Genomic DNA, 23,774 nt, shown 5'->3' on the forward strand with positions numbered 1-23,774 from the left:
TTCAATAATTCATACCTGGTGGCCCTGAAATTCAAGACAAAAGAGAAATTGTAAAAATTACATAATTAAAGCATTTTGCAACACCTTCATCTAATTTATCGAGTAAAGCAAAATTTGAATGGAATTCCAAAGTTTCCATAATAAGCTGCGCTTTGTGAGACATTACTAATAGCACCGATTAGCGAAATGTATTGTTAGAAGTGAAATTCAGTAGGTGTAAACGTTTAATTGTAAGTAAACACCTACATGATAATTTATTATACTGTTTAAGGCACACAATTTATGCAACAATATCCATTTCATTTTATTGCAAATATTTTGCTAATCTTTAAGACATCACTTGATGTGTGTCTAAACAGTTGATGATGTTTCGCACATTTCGATTCATTATTCGACTGTTAATTAGCCAAAATGACTGCTAAAACATCTCGTTATCTCTTGTGATTAATAAGTTTCATTTGAGCCGGAATATGAGAGTATTTAAGAGAAATTTGCATTACTTTTTTGGGATTATCTAAGTGATTTTTAGTGACTTTACAAATTAGCTCTGTAACATATGCAAATTTGTTTAAACAAGATGATTATGACAGTAAATTATTGTCATAATTTAGCGGAGGTGAATTTTAAAATTTAAGTGAATCATTCAAAGTGTTAAAATGGGCGTGAAACACTTTTAATACAGAAATTCAGTTTCTTGACATTCAAACTTTCTAACGGTTTTGAAAAATTTAAATATTTTTGAAAATTTTCAGTTAAAAAAATTCACGTGTTTTTGTCATTAAAATTTAAAAATCATTAAAATAAGCATTTAGACATAGTTTTAGGCTGTCAAACCAATTGATAAGCCATTAAATCAATAGGTCGGAGCTGATACTTCAAATCCAGGCTCTCTACAATGTCTGATTACTGAAATCTCGTGTCTCACAAAGTCACCCAGCCTATCATATGAACTTCAAAGCTTGCAACTCAATATTGAATATTAAATCAAAAATGGTTCTTACCTCCTGGTCCGCCTGGTCCTCCGGGGCCTCCTGGCCCTCCTGGTCCTCCGGGACCTATTAAAATTGTCCAAATTAAGTTACTCATATCTATAACCTTCAAATTATCTACTTTTTGAGTCCTCATTCTTCCTCAAAACTCAAAAAAAAACCATATGCCTTACCATTTGGTCCGAAACCTCCAACTCCTCCTACGCCTCCAAATCCACCTTCAGGTCCATCAGGTCCTTGAATATTATTATTTTCAATTTATCAATACAAAAAAATTCAAACTAATTTTCAGCCATCCATTATGTCTTACCAAATGGTCCTAAGCAACAAAACAAAGCAAACAAAATTCCAATGTAAATTAGATTGGATTGACGTTTAGCTGAGATTTGCATCATTAAGTTTAACACTTACCAGTAATATGATCATACGGTAGAGCAGGTGGTCCTTCTGGGCCTGGAATGTGAACATATAATCCTCTGTTATCGTGCACATAAGCTCCACGATTATCATGAATATATCTGTAATAAATTTTGAGATTTTTGGAACTGACTTTAAATTGAATTTTGTGCGAATTCGTACCGTCCGGAGAAATCTGGATAATAAAAGCCATCATTTTTATTTCCCTTTCTCTGTCTCTGTCCTGAAAATCGCTCTGGTGCCGGTGCAAATTGTTCATTAAATGTCTGTGCTGATGGAACATTGTCATCATCATCAAGATCATCGACTGATGATTTAAATGATTGAGCAAATGGTGATATTTGATGGTGTACGTTTATTTGGCGTTGCTGTAAATCAAATTCTAAGCTACCACAGCCTTTTGGAAAATAAAGATCTTTGAATTGTGTAAATTTGCCTCTCGACTGTTTGCCATCGCTTAAATCCAATGATCTATGTGTGAATAGAATTAAGATTTTAAGTTAATGAATTTATTCTTTCAGGGTGTGGACACATCTCTGTCCAATTTTGCTAATTTTAATCTCTAGCACAGTGGTTCTCAACCTTTTATTCTTCGCGGCACACCTTAGCAGTAAGCATCAATCAACACTGCACACAGCATATGGTTCATGACGCCATTTTAAGGTGCCGCAGCACAAAGGTTGCCCACCCCTGCCCCAACACTTACTTTGATTCTGTAGCAACTGGAAAGACTTCGACAGCATCTGTTGTTCTTAACAGCCGAAAACCTCTAGCATCAGCAATATAATGACTTGACTGTAAATTACCATATTCATCAAGATATCCATAACAGCCATATGTTATGCCATCAGGTCCGCGTGTCTGGTGATTAAATTGTGCATCTTTATCAATCTCAACACCATAATTATACGCTCTCTGATCTAAGCCTCTTTCATCATATTGTGTACGATCTTTCTCATCAATATCAACAATTTTGATTCCTTTACTAATTTTTGACCGTGATTCATCGATCGCGGCATAGGAGCAATGTATTATTAACTGTATCTGCAAAAAAGATAATAAAAAAAGATTTTTTGCATTTGTGATTTTGAAGGTCATATTTTGTGTTTGACTTAACAGCCTACTACTATATTATTTATATGAATTATCAATACGTTTGGAACGGAACGGAAGCAATATTATTTGCTCTTTAAATTTTCAACTTATATGGGATCTCTTGTTGCTTTGGACTTTTGAGTTTAGCGTTAACATAGATGAGTATGCGTGTTTACTATTGATTAAAGCAACAAGTCTTTTTCACAGCTGTAGACTTTTTTGAGTATGTAGAATTGGTTAGACGCATTTATCTTCATTAGAAGGGATTGCGATAAATATTAAGGTATAGAAGTATATTTTGTAAGATAAATCAGGAAATTGTCATTATTTGACATGTAAATTGCTAATTAGTCTCGATATTCAATTAATTTTTAATGAATAAAGGCGAGTCAAGAACTAATTCTGAGGAATTGTCGATATCCATGAGTTAATTTTCGTTCGGAATGGATTTCCTGTAATGACCTATGAACGGTGTATCATAGGAATTGCAGAACTAAGGGATTTAAAATTTTTACAAGGCACTTTGCCATATAGTCGAATAAGCTCCAATAGCTCAGTGGTAGGAGCATCCGACTGAGAATCGTAGGACGTGGTTTCAAGTCCCAATCCGGGATCCGTTATTCAGAATTATACTTTTTCTTTTAGATCAACAATTTCTCTTGATACACTGCAATATGATCACATCACTTGATGATAGATTAACCTAATAAGTTATACACTATGTCCCTTGCTAGCCTAGGGAAATCAACAAAAGCTCTAAATCGATTCAAACTTCATATGACTATAACTAGTTGATTGCAAGTTAATGTCCAGTTGAGGACTAGTTCTAAAGTATTTTTGTCCATTCACAATCATCCGTTTCCCAAAATCAAACCGAACAGTAAAATGTACAATGTGATTGCTAGAGCCCATCCCACGTTGTTGAATCAACGATAAGACGCAAAGTTATCCTGATGTCAACGTGTCGGCTAATGTAGTCCCATTTTTACCATTGCGCCAATGACAGGTGGAATAGAATCTTTGAAAATTTGTAAGTCTATTCCCAAGTTGAACAGTTTGCAATCAATCGAAGTGTCAGGTTCATCATTAGACATACAGTCGTCTAATCGCAACCTGTTCCACTCGAGAATGCCTACAAACTTTCAATTCGTGACTAAATGTCAGTTCCATAAATCAACAAACAAACTAAGAACAAATTCTCAACATCCAACAGCATTAAATCCCCTCAAAAAATTACAACCAATTAACAGAGATGCTGAACAAATTTGTGTTAATTAAGCATAACTATTCCGGTCTTTACTTCCTAATTCCATTCAAAATTAAACAAATTAATTCTTTATTTTCAAGTATTTAAACTTTCCATTTCACGTAGTTTTAGGAATGCTACATTTTATGACTCATCGACTTGATTCTTCTGTATAGGAGATTCTTATTTTTTTTTATTGTAGACACGTTAGATTGTTATTCACAATTGGCATCATCAATTTTTTATTTGCTTCCTCTTCAATATCAAAAAGTCGCATATTCAATCGACAGTAAGAAGAGATGTATACAGAATAATACAAATGAGGTATGACATAAAAGTAAACAATAAGATCGAAATATTGATATTGTGGGATATTTTGATATTTTATGCCAAATTGAGCAGATGTGATGGATATAATTTTAATCAATATGGCGTGTCACGCGAGTATTTCATGCAGTATTGATGACTAACAATGGCTGCATTGTATCGACAGATTGTATCACAAGGAAGACAATCAAGTCATTGAAAACAAGCAAAAATTAGTTCCACATCTGAAATTTACTGCCTCTTGTTTAATTTCGTGTCATTTAAAGCAAGAACCTTCAACTCGATTTTAAAAATTAATCCAATATCAGCACCAAAGTCATCCTTCATGCATTCAAATCTGCAATTTATCAAAAAACTCGATTCTTTTTTAAGCTTAATCAATGAACTTGAATGGTATGTAGTGACAGAAGAAAATTTATGGACATTGAAACGTGTTTCGCACAGTGTGTGCGAAAATAGCCATCAAAAGAATTTCTTTAAGGAAGTAGTCATGATAAGATGATAATGAATACTAATTAGTAAACAGACTTAAATATTTGCAAACGTACGTTTTTTTTGTGGATAGATTTATTCATCATGTGGATTTACGATGAGAAAAAAATAAGCAAGTCTCGAGAATCGAAATATAAATAAATTTGAATAACATGGCCAGATGATGTCTGAATAATATCGGATTTATTTATGGATTGCAGTACAGTTTATGACATTAGAGTTTATGAGACAAATTCGGAATTATTAGATTTTTGTTTATGATGATGACTATTGGAATGGAAATTGATATTGAAGAACTAGTTTTAAGTAGATATTTAGCATATTGTTCAGTTTGAGAGTCGGATTGTCTGCAAGATAATGACGATAGAATTGAATAACAAGCTACAATACTGAAGCAGTTGCAATACAGCTATTGTTTAGTATTCAATCGATTCTATTTCCATTTTGCGAGTTCAAAACTCGATTGTTGGAATGAGATTTTTTAATGACCTATCAACAGTGCATCATAAAGAGTACAGCAGTAGAGTTGGGAGTATAGTTAAGGGGGATACAGAAAGTTTCGAGATAATTCTTATACGGCTTTTACCATATGGTTGAATTAACCCCGATAACTCAGTGACATAGGCATGAACACGAAAATCGTAGAATTGTGGGTTCGAGTCCCATTCTCTAGATCCACTTTTTATACTGCTTTTAGTCAAATAGTCGAACAAGGTGCGAAAGCTCAGTAATAGGAGCATTCGAGTAAGAAACGAAGAACGTGGGTTCGAGTCCCAATTCTAGATCCTTTAATCGGAATTAGAATTTTAGAATTATACTTTTTTTTGTTAGATCAACATCAATCTAAGTCTGTATATTGTTTTTGAGCATTCTGATAGTGACTGAGAATTATACGTCGTTAATGACGTCAGTCATTCTGATGTTTAATTTTCAGGCACAATCAGAACGCTCAAACAAGATACTTAATCAATATAATTACTTAATACTCTAGATCAGTGTTGTCCAAAATTTTTTGTCAAATAGCGCACCTTGGTGGTAATCGATCGAAACTGCACACAGCATGCGGTTCATAACATTTCAAAAAGCGAAACAGAGTTTAGAGAACACAGTTCTAAATCAATTAATTATATGTCCATAATGATTTATAAGACTGCATTTCGAGACTGCGACCGATACCGGACCAAGATCTTGACTACAAGGGAACTCTTCGAAGTATTGGTCTAGACAAATCTCGAGACCGAGAGCCAGAAATATTAATCTGAGAATAGTTGAAATTAGGAATGATGAAACCAAGGTGAGACTCTCTCTGGAAGTTAATATCCAAAGAGGAGCACTAAATCCCTGTCTCCTCCTAATTATTGATATCCAGCTTTAGTCAACTAATTTCACATAAATTTGCAATTATTAAAGCGTTTATCATCCTTTGATCCAGCGATAGAGCTAGTTTAAGGTGACATCTATGGAAGGTCACGGATCACAATTGATCTATACGGCCAGCAAATTAAGTAAGTATGAATCATCCTTTGAACTCACATTATGACACATACGTGTCTCAAAAGTCACGTTATTATCTGCATTTAAATCCCCACAAAATTTCCTCAATTAAGCAAATCATTAATTAATTTACGACAAAAAAACTACAGCACAAGCTATGCATAAAACAACTTTGTTGATATCATCGCGGAAAACTTCTTTTGACACATCTTCATTCTTAATGCAGATCTCAGATAACCCCCATTAACATCAATTAAGCTTTATATAAAACCACATATTTATGATCTCGTTAGCTGTTCAAGATAATTTTTACTCAAATTTGACCCACCATTGACATTTTCTATGCTATGTTTGCACAGCGCCTAGCAGGAAATCAATAAAAATGTCAATAAATTTTTGGATATGCTGTGCCGTAGAGGAACAAAAATGTATCACATTAAAATATTTCGACATTTTTTTTCAGATATGTAGTTTAGATAAGGCACGAGAGAAATGAATAATAATTTTGTTTTGATGAATATCAAGGAGTGGTAAGCTAGACGTAAAGGAAATGGTTTTGCCAAAAAATTTATTAACTGTGAAATTATGAGAATGTCTTATGACAATTTATGGGACTTGAGAATGGAATTGAAAATCCAGTCGGAAATCTGATTTTAAGCTATTTTATTGACTAAGATTTGAGTGTGTCACGCTTGACGGATTAAGTATGATTATGGCTTAACAAAATGCATCTGTCTGGACACGTGCTGTGTTAGGCATCGTTTAATGGTAAGTGGTCATTTTAAGACATTCAGTCTCGGTAGCCGTTGAGGTTAAATTTCAAAATTAATTAATTATCAAATGATGTTCCTTAATGACGATTTTATGGCACATTAAGGAAGTCGGTTTGTCACTTCTTTGCGTACGAAATCCGAGTCAACTTCAAGCTATGGTCGGGTAATCAATTGAGCGTGCCGACAACTCTGGACTTGGTCACGGATTTAATTTGAATTCAGCATCATGCCTGAGTCACATCGACCTATTGCCGGACATGGTTCAACTAACCGACTTGTGCTATTCGGGTTAGCATGCATAGTTTGAGAACCAATAGTCTATAGCTCAATAATCCCATTACTCTACCCACAAAACAATCTATTCCAATTAGCAAATCTCTTCATTATTCAACACCTCGCAAATGCCAATCATTCTCAATTAAGCAGCGAATATAGTATGAAATGGGGTAATTCACATTAGTGCCATACCATATATTCATACTGGACATGAACAAATGTAACATTTAAAGCAGTCAATAATTTGTCAACTCCCACATTTTGCAAAATAAGCTAGTAGAATGTTAAGAATAAGATAGACATTAAGAGTGATAAAGTCATAGTCTGTAAATATTGTCTGGAATTAAGCAATAAGCAGAACAAATCATGTTCACAGCATGAGAGTGTAATAAAAAGAAGAATAAAAGTAAGTGGAAGCAAAAGAATGATAAATTTTTAGAGATAAACGAGTTGCCCATGCGCGCTTGTGTATTTACGTCGATGATGATGATGATGATGCTGTAATTGCTTGACAGCAAGGTCGTTTCTCTTCTCACTCTTCTTTTAGGAAAGTGGATTTCATTGTTTACTTCGACTGATTATCTTTTTCTTACTTTTTATAAGCAAATATGGACATTTTTGAACACATTTATGGAGTCTGGAAGGTATATAAACTTTATATGTATCTCAATATAATTCTGAGGGCTTTTACACCCAGCATCTCTTGAATTTATTATGACAAGTAGAATTTATTGCTATTTACGTGTTTTATGAACAGAACGTTTGCTTGTAATAATGCTCAGACTGTTGAAATCGGTGAAATCTGGTCATGTAATGCTCTCTTAACTTTTCCTTGTGCTCTGTTGTCATATGCTTAAAATAATTTATTTTTTACGAAAATTTCTCACTTTTTCCTTAAACTTCGCGCCAAAGTTCAATATTTGTACTTCAATTTGAATTTTGAACTTCCGTTACTTTTCAAATCCTAAATGACCGTTAATTTATCTTTGATTTCAATTCTCAACACAAACTCTGAAAGAATGTTAAATAAGACTGATGTAATCCGTAATCAACTTAATTTATTCATTGGGAACGAGGCACATATTTTTTGTCAAACTCTCTGGCAAACTTTAAATGTCATCGCAAAAATTTTTTCTCTCACCTAAATGTGGCATAAGCTTAACCATCCTGTCAATATGTTAATTTTGAATTAATAACATTGATGATAAGTCCCCGCGAATTTATTTCAACGATCGCACGATGCTTTTATTTCCATTACCATTTTATGCAGATTGTTTTTGGTTTAATTCATAATAAAAGCATAATGACTTTTTTTCTACGGTTCGTTAAAGAGCACATCATGTGAGCGAATTGATGCCATTTGCATATAAAATTTTAATTTCGCAATTTTTATCAGTTTTTGTATGCTGCTTATAAGTTGTAGAGCTTTTTATCTTGAACAATTCATGACTTTCATGTCACGAATGATTTTTAATGCAAAAGTAGAGCATGTAGAGGAATTAAATAGCCTAGGATGCCAGAGGTTATCACTTGATTCTGAACTAAGTGTCGGCAGTTATCATGACTGTCTATATACTTGCTGTTATTTAGCTGCAGTTAACTTTCAACCAGGTTTTAGCTAGACAAGTCATGCAACATGTGTCTGTGATGTTGCATGTGACAAAGCATCATCTGTCGTATATTTGTAACATGTTGATGGACACGAAAACTTGGTTTTGAGCATCGATGAAAGCTATCAAAATAATTGGATGTTATTGAACTGGCCGCCGTGGTCGACAAACCTCGATAGATTGATGTCATCTCCAACGACCCCACGTAGATTAGATTTAATACACATCATTGAAATTTGACGATGCACATACCAATTTAGAGATGTTATCTTGGAATCAAAGTGATGATTTGAATGAAATGGGTCATAAAAATGCCATTTTTGGCATTTTGTTGATTGGATAGATTGCTTAAGGCCGGCATTGCATCAATCAAGAGACAATTTATTTTTATAGATTTTTGAACTTTTTTGATGAATCAGATTTTTATTGGGTTTAATGACAAGTTTAATTTGGTTTAGATTGATTTATTTTGAACTTGAGCTTGAAAGTGACTCAAATTTAAGAATATGTAGAGCTAGGCTTTGGTTAGGAATAGACAGCCTTAGAACAACACATCCTCGAGTGGACAAAAATACATTATAACTAGTTGATGGCAAGTTAATGTCCAGTTGATGAATTGTTCTAACTTATATTTGTCCACTCAGGATGCTTACCCGAAAAGCACAAGATGTTAAATTCCCAAAAAACCGACTTCAAACTAACTTGACCCTGACCAAAGGCCGAATTTCATCGAATGTAGTGTCAGACCAGAGTCATGATAGACTGGAGCTGGTTTTTTAACCATTTCTCCGTCATGTGCCTTCCGAATTATTTGCTTCGCTGACCACACAGATCAATTGTGATCCATGGCCTTCTTTTGTGTCATTTTTCTTTGATTTAAGGATGGAGCATCGCTAGGCTAATCCATGTTAATGCAATTCTGTATTAACAATAATTTTACGACTCCATCCTACTATTCAGCTTATATTAACGGTCTCCATCACGAAAAGATGAGGCTTGTCAATAGGAGGCTTGTCGGCTAGGAATGTGAAATAGCGCCATAATGAAGCGGAAACTACAAAATGCTTGAAATAAATTAACACACATAAAAAATTGCAGAATATTCAATTAATGACCCACTTAATATCAATTTAGACGCTACTCATTACCCACCACGTGGACAAGGAAACAACATCATCATTCATTATATACATCGTCTATTTAAATAGTCAATAAAATATTTTATAGGCTGTACACATTTCACATAAAAAATGATACAGCAATTTCGTAATAATATTTCACGACAATATTCATATTTGATTGTTATTTTCTTTGAAAATAGAAGAGATTTAATTTGTGCAAATGATGCTTTCGCGAGCCACTTCATTCCATCGTTCGTCCGTAATAACTCGGTTGGTCGATGTCAAGAGATGTTATTGAATAAATCTCTATTTTTTTGTGTTAGGCATAACTCGTGTGTTGAAGAGAAGAAATTAACGATAATATTTATAAAAGATATAAAAAAAATATTCACAATTTCAAATTTCTATTTTTTCCGTCCATAATTTATAACTCTTTTACGGAATTTGTAGGCCAAATGTGATAATAATAAGTAGCAGTGATAATTTATTGATGCTTAGGGTCAAATATTCGACACGCCGATAAATATTTTATATTGGATCTTTACGTTGTCTAATTGAATTTTGCATCGATTCCGATAGATTTTTATCGGCGACTTAAAGTTGAGCATAAATTCCAATTTCATAATGCTTGCTCCGGGCGACACAAATGAAGAAGGCTTGGCCACGGGGCATTTAAGCTTTCATGCAGAGTTGTCGGCAGTGTCTAAGTATTGCCTTTGGCTAGGCAAAACTACATGAAGGTCCTTTTGTTTGCCTTTCTTTAAGTAATGCCTAGAAAAAGTCAAAAGCTACCATGATACATGTAGGCACCTATCTGACAACTCTGCTTTCATGCTTTGTTAACAAAAGAGGTTTAGCGGATCCTGTAATAAGAGTCGAGATGGCTCGGTTGCGGAATGGTTTCGTACTTCGGGACTTAATTATTGTGAAACCGACCAAGCGGTCATGGGTTCGAGACTCGGCATGAGAAACTTTTTCTCTTGTCCTTTTTCGAATCATATGTAGTGAAAACGCAGTTCACAGCCATCCTTTGAGGCTAAGGATAATAAGCTTGACAATAGCGTCATCAAAGGAGTGGTTCCTGCTCCCACTATAACCTGCAAGGTCTATTGATTACAGTGGTTTTGTGCATTCTTATTCGTTATAAAATCATCATCCACGAAATGCCCGGCGCAGTTCCAGCTCAATTTCTAAATGATCTGAATTCCTACGGGTCCCTATGGACGGCGCCTTAAAAAGCCTTCTTCATCTGTGTCACTCGGGCTGCTCATATTTTGTTTTTTGTGAACAACTTTAAAAGCCGAAAAGCATTTTTGTCGTTCGAGTTTGCAGTCAAATTTGCATATTTGTGTCGACGCTGGCCATCAGATGAACTAATTATAAAATCGAGTGGCTAAAAGTGTATTTTTTTTTTGTCGATCAGATGGCCAGTAAATGTCAAAACTTTATTGATTGAGAAAGCAAAAAATTCCTGAGCAGTCTTGTTGGCTTGTGTTTTTGATTGCTGTGCAGTTATTTTGGATTTGTACATTGTTAATGTGCAGAATTGACAGTAAATGGTTTGTGGATCAGAAGCATTTGTTTAGATACATTGATGCTAATTTAGTCGTAAAAAATATTCGTTAAGGATGACTTTAAGCCTCTAAAATATTAGTATCAACATCTTGAATATGTCAAAATATTGAACTCCAAAAGACTTCCAATTCTACTGATTATTGTGCATGTTTTGGAAACAAATTCCTAAATTCAACAGATCAAACTCCGTTACTGACCGATATTATGTACGAATTAATGAATTGAAAGAAGTAGAAGCCTGTGACTGCATAGTTAAGAACAAAATCTACCACTTGACTTTTAGATCATCTAAAGAATGTTTCTGTGACTTAATGTTGTTAAGCAAAACTTGTTCAATTTCTTGAGAAAAAGAAGCTCTGGCTAGTTATGAATGAACATAGCAAAAATGCAGTTTTGATGGTCAAAGTCTTCCAATTAAATTAACATTAAGGAATCGTCATTCGACTGGTTTTTGTTTATTTTTGACAAGCAAAGGAGGACTAGTCTGTACAGAATTCATGGATTTCGAACTCCGCGGAGCTTGAACGGTGAGCTTTAAGGTGTCTGGAATGGGTGCAGGGGGACAACTAGAATTTTTTAAGGAGTGTCTCTAAAAATCCTTGCAAATTGAAGAATTTCGTCCAAAATGGGATGGAAAGGGAGGATTTGACCCTCAAAACTCTCCCATGGATATGCCTCTTGATGGATATCATGGATATTCCAATATTATCTGTCACAAATCTCCAATACTTCCTCTTCTCTGTATCAATAATGTCATATTATGTGTGAAGAAGGCTCCATCACCATATGGACGCCAAACGGAGGCGGTTTCTATTTGATGTTAATAAAAGAGGTTTAGGTCCATGTCGGAGCCTTTTTCATTTATTTTGCTCGGGTATCAATTCATAACTCATAAGCTGAACAGCTAACAGACAAAAACTTCTTCAAAGTCACAATGCATTTGCTACTAAATTATACAAAAAGGAAGTTCATAACATCACCGACCTCTACCGACTTGTCTCGATGTCAATCTCAAATCAGTCGCCGCATCAATATCAAAAATCCATATTTGCTGCCAATCAAAATAAAGAAATCTAGCTTCAATTTAATTAGTCTACAGCTAGACAAAAGCTAATTAGCTTTTCAAAAATTTTGCAAATATCTTCAACTCCTAATCCGGAAATCATTCAATATCCACTAAACTACAAAACAAAAAAGTTGAAGCTTTAGCTTTTGTGTCGGCAAAAATTCCACAACTTGAAATTCAATTTAGATATTTGCAAGAAGAAGCATTTACATCTTGACTTAAAGAAAAAAAGGAATAAGAAGACGAGATGAGACAGCATCTTTAAAGTCATCATCGGTCAAGTGATGTTAATGACACCGTAATAGTTCCGGATTTTTTGCGTGAAATTGATAAGTATATTTGTGCCTCTTGTGTCTATTTAAAGTTAACTGTTATGCCTTTCTCTTAACTGTAACTTCCACCAACGTTATGGACTAAATATTGGAAATTAATTACTCTAAAATATCTACGATATTTCATTCAGAATCAAGATTCGATTAAGGAGTTCCAAATAAGATTTTTGCATACTTTTTCCTCATATCTTATATCCAACAAAATCACCATAAACATTGAATTAACATAATTCTGATTCCAATTTAGGAGATATTTTCGATTCTCATCATGCATTCATATTTTACCATAAATTTCTGTTTAGCCTATTCTATAAGCAGTCACTATAAATAGCTACAAATAACAAAATATCGCGTGATAAAATGTAAATTAATATAAAACGTTCATTGGCAGCATAAATCTTTTCATTAAGTAAAATCTCCAAAGGTTTTTTGAGGCCGTAAAACAGTAATGATTATAATTTTTTGGGAATCATCTCATGTAAATCAACCTCCCGGAACTACATATGTAGGTATTACATTTGATCATTAAAAACTTTATGTATCTATAGAATGAAGAAGCGATGATAATTAATGTCAAATGACAAACAAAATATGTGATAGAATGTACATTAAAATTAAATATCGTGCTAATTGGATAGAGACTATTCACTGATTAGGTAACGTTGAAAACCGTCTTTTTGAGTTATCATCAGGCTTCTAAGGAGCAATATCGACCTATGTATCTAAAATGCATGAAATGAAGCATGCGGATCTTGTTCGAATCCACGCACTTTGCCTCCTTGGGAGCAATTTCTTAGGATTCGTTCAAAATTTAAGGCCTGCGAAAAAAAATGCAACCTCAGACGAACTATAAGGTACATCACAAAACTGCATGCCTGTGCATCTAAAATGCATAAAAGAAGATCTAAGGTCTTAGCCGAACTCCATTATGTGAGATAAGGTTTCTTGAAGTCTCGTTCTCGACAAATTCTCGAGATTTGGAGACTACCCGGGAAATTTCGGACTCGACATCGGAATAGCTTATGTAGTTGAGGAGCTTGAGATATAACACCCCACCCCATTGCGACTAATAAGGACATCCTATAGAACTAAAGTTTATAGAGGGGTTCAAACCACTTGCAAGATGTTTACATTGCAAGGACACGAGTGTGTTATAAGAGCTGATATACCCCTTAGTCGTATAAAAAGTAAAAAAGTCATAAAAATACTAGTCTAGGTATCCTTGTATAGTAGTGGGCTCACAGTATCCCTAACAGAGAAAGATTCCGCTTAAAGGTTCCGTATTGACCCTTCTGTCCCATGAAAGTATGCTCTTCGACTATTAGAGTATGTGCCACAAAACTGCTCACATCACACGATCAGAGCTTTTTAATTAGAACGGTGAAATGGAAAAAGAGCTTCCAAAATTAGACATGACTTGAGATTGAACCCAAGATAGCCTAATATGGTCATATGCTTAATTTACGCTAACAATCGGAAATTAGACAAGATTTTCTTTGACACAAATTTGAATATTAATGTGTCAACAACTTTTTATCGGATAAATTTTGCCACGATTTAGTTTTAAATATTTCCAATAGATGTATTTATAGCATAGATAGTAATCTTCCGCGCCTTACAATAAAAAAGATTTTTATTAAATTTATTCAACTTTTATTTGATTTCTTTTCCATCGAAGGTTAATGAATGAATGGATGGACAATTTCATATAAAACAGCAGCAACTTCCACGCAATATTTAAGAGCTATTGCTGCTGTTTTCTTATCTTAAACTGCAGAAAATATTTATTATTCATGGATATTTTTTTGCAGATTTTGATTTATTGACTAAGCTATTGATTTCTAGGACATCCACAAACTGTTACGCTGTTATAACTTTCTAACCTAACTCGAACATTTCAGGCAACAAAGAATAATTTGCATAACTTTCAAATGCAGCCTTATAGCTCACTAAAGGAGATATCTTATTTCTAAGGATCCACTAGCTTGAAATTTATCGAGGACGTGATTTAGGTGTGTATGACCCCCAATTAGTCTGAATCATCTGAATGTCAATCAATAAACCCCAATGACGCACGGAAGTCAACACAAATTTCCATATCTGCAACATTTTATATGACTGTCATCATCTATTATTAATCATTTTGCTTGTTAAGAACTCTGACTGTCCACCTGAACTCAAATATATCCACAAAATATCGACGACGAGGTTAAGTTTGTGTTTTTGGACTTTTATGGCTTGTTTCGTTTCTTGTAAGATCAAATTATGGATTAATACAAGCAACAAATTGGCCTCCTCTGGCTTTTCATTCACGTGGCTGTCATAATAACTTCTTATTCTGCATGTTCCTGTACAAATGTTATCTTAAGTTACATAATTCGTGAATTCTTCTCAATAAATTCGTTCATAAAACTGTTTTTGGCTTTGGCAAGACTGAATGACTGACAAGATGTGTATGTATCACCAAGCACAAGAGGAACGGACAAAAAAAATTAATTTGAATATTATCATCATTTGTGCTGCAGAAGCAAATACAAGAATTTTGCGAGACAAGATGAATATTTTTGCCAAAAGTCGACTTTTTGCTTTTTTGTGAAGGAATTAAAGTTTTTTAAATCAACAATCGCATTATAAATCGGGAAAACGAGATTCATAAAAGACTTTACGTCTTCACATAAGATCCAGTGACTCGAAAGAAAAACAAATATTTGTATTGATACTTGATGAGTAATGTGTGAGTATTTTCTGGTTAGCAATCTGAATTCCCGCGACAATTTTAGAAGGCAAACACTAAATCTCATCATCATCCAGAAATTATTGAGTCAATATGAATTTTTGTTGGTTGTTTGCATGGGATGAATCAGGTTTTGGATGAGGATGAGATTATGAATAAAGATGAACAATTGAAGCGGAATCAGATGCCGATGTGGAAATTAAAAATTTCCTAATATGGGAATCATTTTCTCATAGTTTAGTTCGGGATTTCCGAAAATTTTGGAATTAAATGACTTTTTTATTGTATTTGTTTTGGAATTTACGCTTGAATCTGGGATTGATATCGATTGATTGTGTTACTGGAAAGAAAACTTACGAGTTTCAATCTTTGGTAACAAAACTCTGTCCGGTTAATTAGTTCATTATGGACATTAAGTCCATTTTGCAGTTTAATATGTATAAACAGAAGTAAGGGATAGTAATTCTTCCCGAGTAGACTAAAATACGTTAGCCGAAAAGGCAAACCATTTGTCATGAAATCGATGTGTTACTCTGAATAGCACAAAATGGTTAATCGATCAAAATTCTGACCCCAAACGGACGTGACTCTAACTAAACTAACGTGACTTAATTTATACCAAATCTGATACCAAGTCAGCGTTACTCCGTCCTGATGCCAGAATTCAGATCGACGAACCAACTTAAACTAGATATTCGAGTAACAAATTGATACAGGTAGCCAGCGATAGAGCTAGTTTAAAGCCACATATATACGAGGCCTTGGATCACAATTTATGTGTAAAGCCAGAAGTAAAGTAAATAATTAAGTGAGATCTTTTAAATACATTTGGAACATATTAAACAACACGAATGACACAAAGTAGACGATGAAATCCGTAAGGACTGATGTGGCTACCAATCGACTGCCAAATAGAGCCTTGCGCTGCTCATACCCTGGAGATAAATTATATTTAACCCATGCTCTACAACACGCTAATTTATCACCAAAAGCTGCAGATATTCAGTGTGTCGCGCTCTGAAAATTTCCAGAAACACTGTCATCATCCTTACATCATCATTTTAACCTTGAACTGACGCAATAATAGAAGGCGGATCAACTATGACTTTTAATTTTTTAGAATTGTGCACAAATGGATATGCTCAATAAAAAATAAAATTCAGTATAAAGCATTTTTATTCTTATTTTTTTATTAATCTTATCAAATAAAATCCAAAAACTCTTAAATCATTTCCTCTCCAAAAAAATCTGATTCACTCTGCACATTAATATAAAGTTTGATTTCGACAAAAAGATATAATTTTATGCGACCTAGTTTGCATGTCTTGCCCATGTAAATTTTGTGTTTTTTTTTTCAATCGAATCCATTCGAAACAAATGTCAAAATTTTCAGCATGCCTATCAACAGCTTGTGGATTTCGTGTTAAAATTTCTGACTAGATCCATCCAACAATTAGCAAGATTAACCTTTCCGTGCTTAATTGTCATTCATTTTGATGAAATCCCAAAAGGTACGTATTAACATTTTTGAGACACATGATGTGATGAGTAAGATGTCAGCACATTTACCCTTTACATGCTTTATACGAATTTTGGCGAATAAGAGGAGTGTAAATAGCTTAAGACAATAAATGACGTCTGTTAAGCATAGTTATTTTCTTATTAATAAGCATCTACCTGTCATCTCCAATATGCATATTTAATGAATTTGTATAAACAAAATATTTGACACAATATCAGATGTTTTTATAATGATGACAATCATAATGACGATAATAACGCGAGATTAGACATGAGGCATGGGGCTCTTTTGCGTTGGCTTAATCGCTGCAGTTTCATAACCAAAAACAACTTTATTGCACATTTTTAGCGTTTAAGTGCTAATTGATTATTATTATCATATCAAATGCAATCTTCCGTTGATGAAGAGGCGGAGGAATGCAAATGGAACTTGTGTGGAGTCTTAATGGACTCTGAGTATCATGTAGCTTCCAATTGGATGCCAAATATGACCATGTGTTACCCTGGGTATCAATTAATTAAATTTCAGGTCAAGAAATCCAGCTCTATTGTCAGATCCCTGAATAGCACAAGTCGGTTAATCTGTCCAAAATACAGAAACACGCCGGTTTGACTCCGACTTGGTGCTTGATTCGGTTCAAATCTGGTACCACGTCAGAGTCACACCGGATCCAGTTTAAATCTGGTACCATGTCCGGGTCACAACAAATTCAGTTTAAAACTGACACAAAGTCAGAGCCACATCCAGTTGGTGTCGGACTTTTGATCGATTAGCTAATTTGTGCTACTCTGGACGATAAACTTGTTGATTCCGATTGATATATGACCAACTAAAACAATAATTTTTAACGATTTTCGAGAATACATGAGCCTGTTCATTCCTATACATAAAGCGTTGTTTATAGACGTTGACAAAAAAAAGTCATTTTTATCTGTTCTTAACATCAAGCTATGCAGAATCTTTTTTTGAGGTTGATTCTTTTTTTTATGCATATGATTTATTTCCTGGAACTTCTTTTATTAGAATTGAAGCAACGTTAAAAGACATCTGGGATATTATCTAAAGCTTGCAACTTTTTATGGCACATTTTATCTCATTTAAGTGTTGACTTAAGATGTGTGAAATTTGAGAATGTTACTTCTGGATTTAGAGTTGTGATTTGGCTTTTAAAGTATGCCAAAGTATTAATTTGGAGCTGGATTTATGCTGATTATTTTTTAATTCCAGCAGAGATTTGAAGATTCTCTTCTAAATATAGAATTAATTTAAGACGAAATATTTGTTGGTATGAAAATGGCACGTGACTTAATTTTAAAGTATGATGTCAGAATATAGTGGAATCGAGGATATCAAGTCATATATATATAGGGGAATCTGCCAGTGCAATAGTTAGTCCTCTGTGGCAAAGTGGCTAGACCGGGTATCTTTGACATGTTTTGGTAAGGAGTTGGGTTCGATTCCCATTAGAGGGCGATGTCTCAATAGATGCATAGAGTGTTGTCTATATGACAAGTCTGAACAGACAAGAAGCACGATCATGAGTACAACTGGTGAGTATGCTGTTTGTCTCAGTTGTCTTTAGAGCTTCATTACATCGTTGCTCTGTACAAGTGTCAATCAGAAGTGAGTATTATGGACTACTCAGTAGCCCAGAAACGGAGATACTGAATGACCATCCTGTATGACACAAATAAAGAAGACTGGTACGTAGCATTTAAAATTGGATTTGAATGTCAGCATGCACATGCAGCATCAAAACTTTAAGAATTCGTCGTTGTACCAATTGCAATGGAATTAAAAATATCAAAAAGGCTCAAAAACAGATCCAAACTCGAAGTTTCGATCTGTTGCATTAAAAGCGACTGCAATTCCACTGAAGCTACTATCAGTCACACTCGTGCCATTGAAGTCGACTAAAAAAATGCTTAAGCAATAATAAATGCATGTCTTAACTCATTCAAAAACCTCATCAATGACGATTTTTATTCACCTGATTGGAAGACGATGACTTTAATTTGATCACAACATTCATGACCATCCTCAACAGACACAAAAAATAATAAAATAATAATTTTAACATATCTATGTAAAATCTTAATCCGACGTCAAATATTTCTGCTTTAAAGGGCTAAAATGTGTCTAAATTGCGTCATTAAGACCCTTCACTTTACACCTCAAAATTCCTAATTGACACCTCTTTTTTGTGTATTAATACAAAAGTACCGATGACAGATTAACAATTTGAATTAAATTATCTAACTTATTCCTCATTGTCTATCGCATGTTTATAGCTTTCAACAATATGTAACTGTAATTAAGATGCCTTCAACAGCCGATCCTTCTCTATTGTATTTCGTACCCTTATAAACACGCTAGTTTCATCTCAAATTTCAATGATTAACATTTCACATGATGTAGGCATCAGCTATACATTGAGGATTTCATAATAAATTTCTTATTAAAATGCATTTTCTCGAATCAAGGCGTGCAAAAAATACTCAAAATTTCAATGATGAATTTTAATTTTTTGCCATTTCTAATTTTTTGGATTATCATATTTTTTTGTGTACCTTCCATTTCCATAAACAAGTCAACACAAAATGTTTGTGTCAAAAAATGCTTAAAGATTTACTGCATCAGGAAGGTTATAGCTCTTGTTTTTCTACTTTCAATGATTTATTTATAAGATCTTTTCTTTGATTATAAAACTGAATTTACCCGACCGACACAGGTGTGGAAGGCTCTGGCTTGGAGGTCTTTAAGACTAAACCTAACCTCTTATGTTAATGGCTTCGTTTATATGGCTTCCATTTGGTGTTTATAAAAGAGATTTGATGGAGTCTTAAAAGCTCCGTGGCGGGTCCTTCTTAATGTGTGTCACTCGGGTTACTCCCGACCCAAATGGAAGCTGATCATCTATTTTTGACAGCCATATGAACGCCAAATGGATGCAAATTCCATTTGGTGTCAATTAAAGAGGTTTAGCGCAGCCTTTAAAGCTCCATGACGGAGCTTTCTACGTTTCTGTTGCTCGGGTTACTCCCGAGCCAAATAGAAGCCGGTTACCTATTTTTGACAGTCATAAGGACGCCAAATGGACGAGGCTTCCATTTGGTACCAATAAAAGATATTTAGCAGAGCTTTAAAAGCACCGTGGTGCGTTCATCGTTTTTTGTGTCGCTCGGGTTACTTCCAAGCCAAATGGAAGTCGATTTCCAATTTTTGACAGCCATATGGACGCCAAACGATGGCGCTTACCATTTAGAATTAGTAAAAAAGCATTAAAAGCTCCATAATAGATCCTTCTTTACATGTATTGCTCGGGCAACCTGTCTCAAAAAATCCCAAAATCTATAAATGACCTAGACAGCTCTTCTGGAAACAAAACGAGCCAAGAAATTCACGCAAGAAAAATGCGAACTATAATTAATGATTGGCAGAAACAAAAAGCAGCACAGCCAGCAACATTTTACGTCTGATATTAAGTTGTATGTCTGTGCGATCATTGAAAGATTAAATTGTCATGGATTCAATGACTTTACTATGAAATGCAGCATTTTTTTTAATTTCATTCCGATATTAAATAAGAAGTCAAATAAATTCGCACATGCATCTTATTTATGAAGGTAATCGCGATTATAAAGGATTGAAGTTAAAAACGTTTTAAGTAGTAAAATTCCAACTTACTTATTAATTTGCATGCGAGCTGGTGATTTGTATTTTTATGCGTTCGTGTCACATGCAAGGGGTGGATAATCCTTTTATGGATTAAACTCTAATTTATCTTTCAACTCCTCTTCAAAATGAGTTTTTTTTTTGGAATTTTATAAATTACTATTTTTACTTAACTTGGTAGAGCTTGAATTTTGAGAATTATTGGATGATCTCAAGTTTCAGAATTTATAGGCATGGCTTGCAAGTTTTTAAAATCTATAAATAAATCTATTTTGAGTTTTTTTTTGGACGGCATTAAAATGAGAATTCCGAATAACACAAGTTGATTGTTAGAGGACCATTCGGTCGCTATATTACTATCAAGACATAAAGTTACCCTGACAGCTTTGTTTTGGATGATATTGACCCATTTTTACCGTAAAAATGCAGCTTTTTGAATTTTGACATTCGGGATAAAATTCAAATTATTTCTTGTCAACAGTAGCTTAGCTTAGCTGAAAGCTTAGCATCCTAACAGATAATTTGTACAAACTTTCCAATTTGAACCAGGAACTGTCAGAGGGAAGGCATTTTATTGTAGCCTAAGTTTTACAAAGGAGCATGTAAGGACTCTCGAGATTGAGACCAAGATTTCCCAGACTCGATCTCAAGATAATTCAATACTGTGATTTTGAGAAATTCAATTCTCTTCTTGATCCCAGTCTCGATCTTCGTCTTAGTCTGTACTCGAACTTAGTCTCGAACTTAGCCTGAATTTCGTGAATTTGTCAAAACCGAGACTTCGAGATAGCAAGTTACTATGTAGCAGAAAGTGAATACTTTAACTATGTATGATCTGCGATATTCTACTGTGTTACGACTCTAGACCAGAGTAGTCGTTAAACTTTTGTTGACACACTTCATAGTGAATCATTAGTTAATGTCCAGTTACATTAACTGAGTAATCAGAAAGATACAAAGTAAGCAAGAAAATCAATATGAGATACAAACAGAGTAAAAATACACTTCGAACATTATCATGTAGTTTTCAGATGGAGCTTTGTGTTACTTAGGTAGTGACATCCGGATGCTATTAGTCATCCTTATAGCAAAATTTCTGATTATCTACTCTGGACTAAATTTACGAATATATTTATTCACAAACAGTTCATTATTATTAGGGTAAAGACTTAAATTTCTCCGAGTCTATGAAAATACGTTAGTATTAGACATCAACTGGGCATTAACTTGCCATTGACTAGTTATGACATATTATTGTCCACTTAAGTTCAATACGACACTAACTGTATAAATTGAGAACCGTTGCATCAAAATCTCATAAATTATCACTTTGACCAAGTTCCTATTACCTCAATAATGCGTAAGTGCCTCGTAACTAATAAAAAATTGTATAAATCACATCTTAACAAATTCCTGACGACTTAAAGACACACTTTATTATCATAAAACCCTCGTAATTCATTTGATTGATCAATGACCTCGTCACTATTAGTCTTCTTAAACCTTACAAAAAGAAGTCATACAAAGTATTAGACAATAAAAAAAATTCATCATCTTTTATACATTTGTTTGACATCATTAATGACTATTTTTAATTCCTTCTTTTATGAGGATTTTATATCCAATTGATAGACACACTCAAAAATTCCACAAAAAAATAGACAGTCAGTCGTGATATTTTTTAAGGAGAGATTTATTTGCAGTAACATAATCCACAAAATATTTGGATATAGCAGTAGTGACATCAAGATATAGTTTAAAATAATATTCTATCCCGATCTGCACATGATTTTTCATGGCTGTCAAATGGCGCCTGCATGGAATCAAAGTGGCAATTTTTATGAAAGCAGCCACTTGGAAGCCATAAGGTACACAATTGCAAGCCATTAATAAATTGCGCAGTTCGGGTATATTTGTCGAAATCTCACAAAAATAGTCAATTAAATGCCTTGACTAAGGCATGAATATTTACTTACCAGCAGTATCACTTTCAATTTCATTTTGAGTATTTTTTTGTATATCTTTATTCTTCTGCCAGTTTTCTTCCTTTCCTTTTCGTATTTATTTACTTTATTTTTTGTTTATGTTAATGACTTCAGCACTATAATCTATCAGATATATGAAGATTAAGTCTCGGATTATAAATATCAAGGTTTAATCATAAAAAATAGAGCGCGAATTTTTTTTAGCACAAATGTCTTTGAAGCGAGACTTTTTAAAAAATTAATGCATAAATCCTTTACATTATCCTTAATACTTTTTCGATATAGTCGTTGAACTGTCGATAAACTTCGAAAATCGCTCACGATTCCAAACTATTGCACAAGTGAATTTATTAATCTTTTTCGTTTATATCCAAAAAAGGCTCTGCTTTTTCGCTTTTTTCGTTACTAGAAAATAATCTCTTAAACTTAACTTTTCATGTCTTTACCGAACGAGCGATCTGAAGATACTGACAACAGCTTCACAAAAATTTTTTCCAACCTTTTTCTTCTCTTGATTTCAAGATGCTTAAGAGACACACCGTACAATATCTGCAAAAAAAAATTTATGGTATGAATGTGATATTGTGTGGTGATGGCTTGCTTGATGCGCATTTTTTTGTTAAGTTTGGTTGATTAATTTTTATTAGGATTTGTTGAAACACTGCTTTTGCATCTATGCAGCTCTGTGCATTTAATTTTGGCAAACCATAGTTTTTATTCAAATTTTTAACATTTCTTTGGAAATTTAGTCGACTTTGAAGCTGGGGTACTGATACGGCACGGAACGACACGGTAAGGTACACCACTGATACGGTATGTACAGGTATCAGTATACCATACTACTGTATACCTGTACCATACTAATGGTGCACCTATATCATACACCGTACCCAGTGCACCTTTATTGTGCAAACATACCACTATACCGTATCACCAATGAACCATTGCTATGGGACACGTATACATCGTGTCGTTCCAGGAGTGCATCTTTACCGAACCAAGCCATGGAGTGAAGTGCGTACCGTACCAGTACCGGAGAAATCGG

General features: G+C 34.1%; 1 protein-coding gene across 1 annotated transcript; it reads right to left on the reverse strand.

The window, feature by feature from the left end:
• Position 1: 1 nt before the first annotated feature.
• LOC139100674 (uncharacterized) lies at positions 2–23,182 on the reverse strand. Its single transcript, XM_070653359.1, has 7 exons — positions 22,721–23,182; positions 2,113–2,450; positions 1,569–1,877; positions 1,401–1,507; positions 1,163–1,225; positions 1,002–1,055; positions 2–24 (listed from the first exon to the last, which is right to left on the reverse strand). Exons 1-7 carry the CDS (start codon positions 22,742–22,744, stop codon positions 2–4), a joined length of 918 nt encoding a protein of 305 aa, XP_070509460.1. The 5' UTR covers positions 22,745–23,182.
• Between the last annotated feature and the right edge of the window lie 592 nt (positions 23,183–23,774).

The sequence above is a fragment of the Chironomus tepperi genome, unplaced genomic scaffold, assembly GCF_022539635.2.
Source record: "Chironomus tepperi strain 1889 unplaced genomic scaffold, CSIRO-AGI_Ctep_v1 contig_68, whole genome shotgun sequence".
NCBI lineage: Eukaryota > Metazoa > Arthropoda > Insecta > Diptera > Chironomidae > Chironomus > Chironomus tepperi.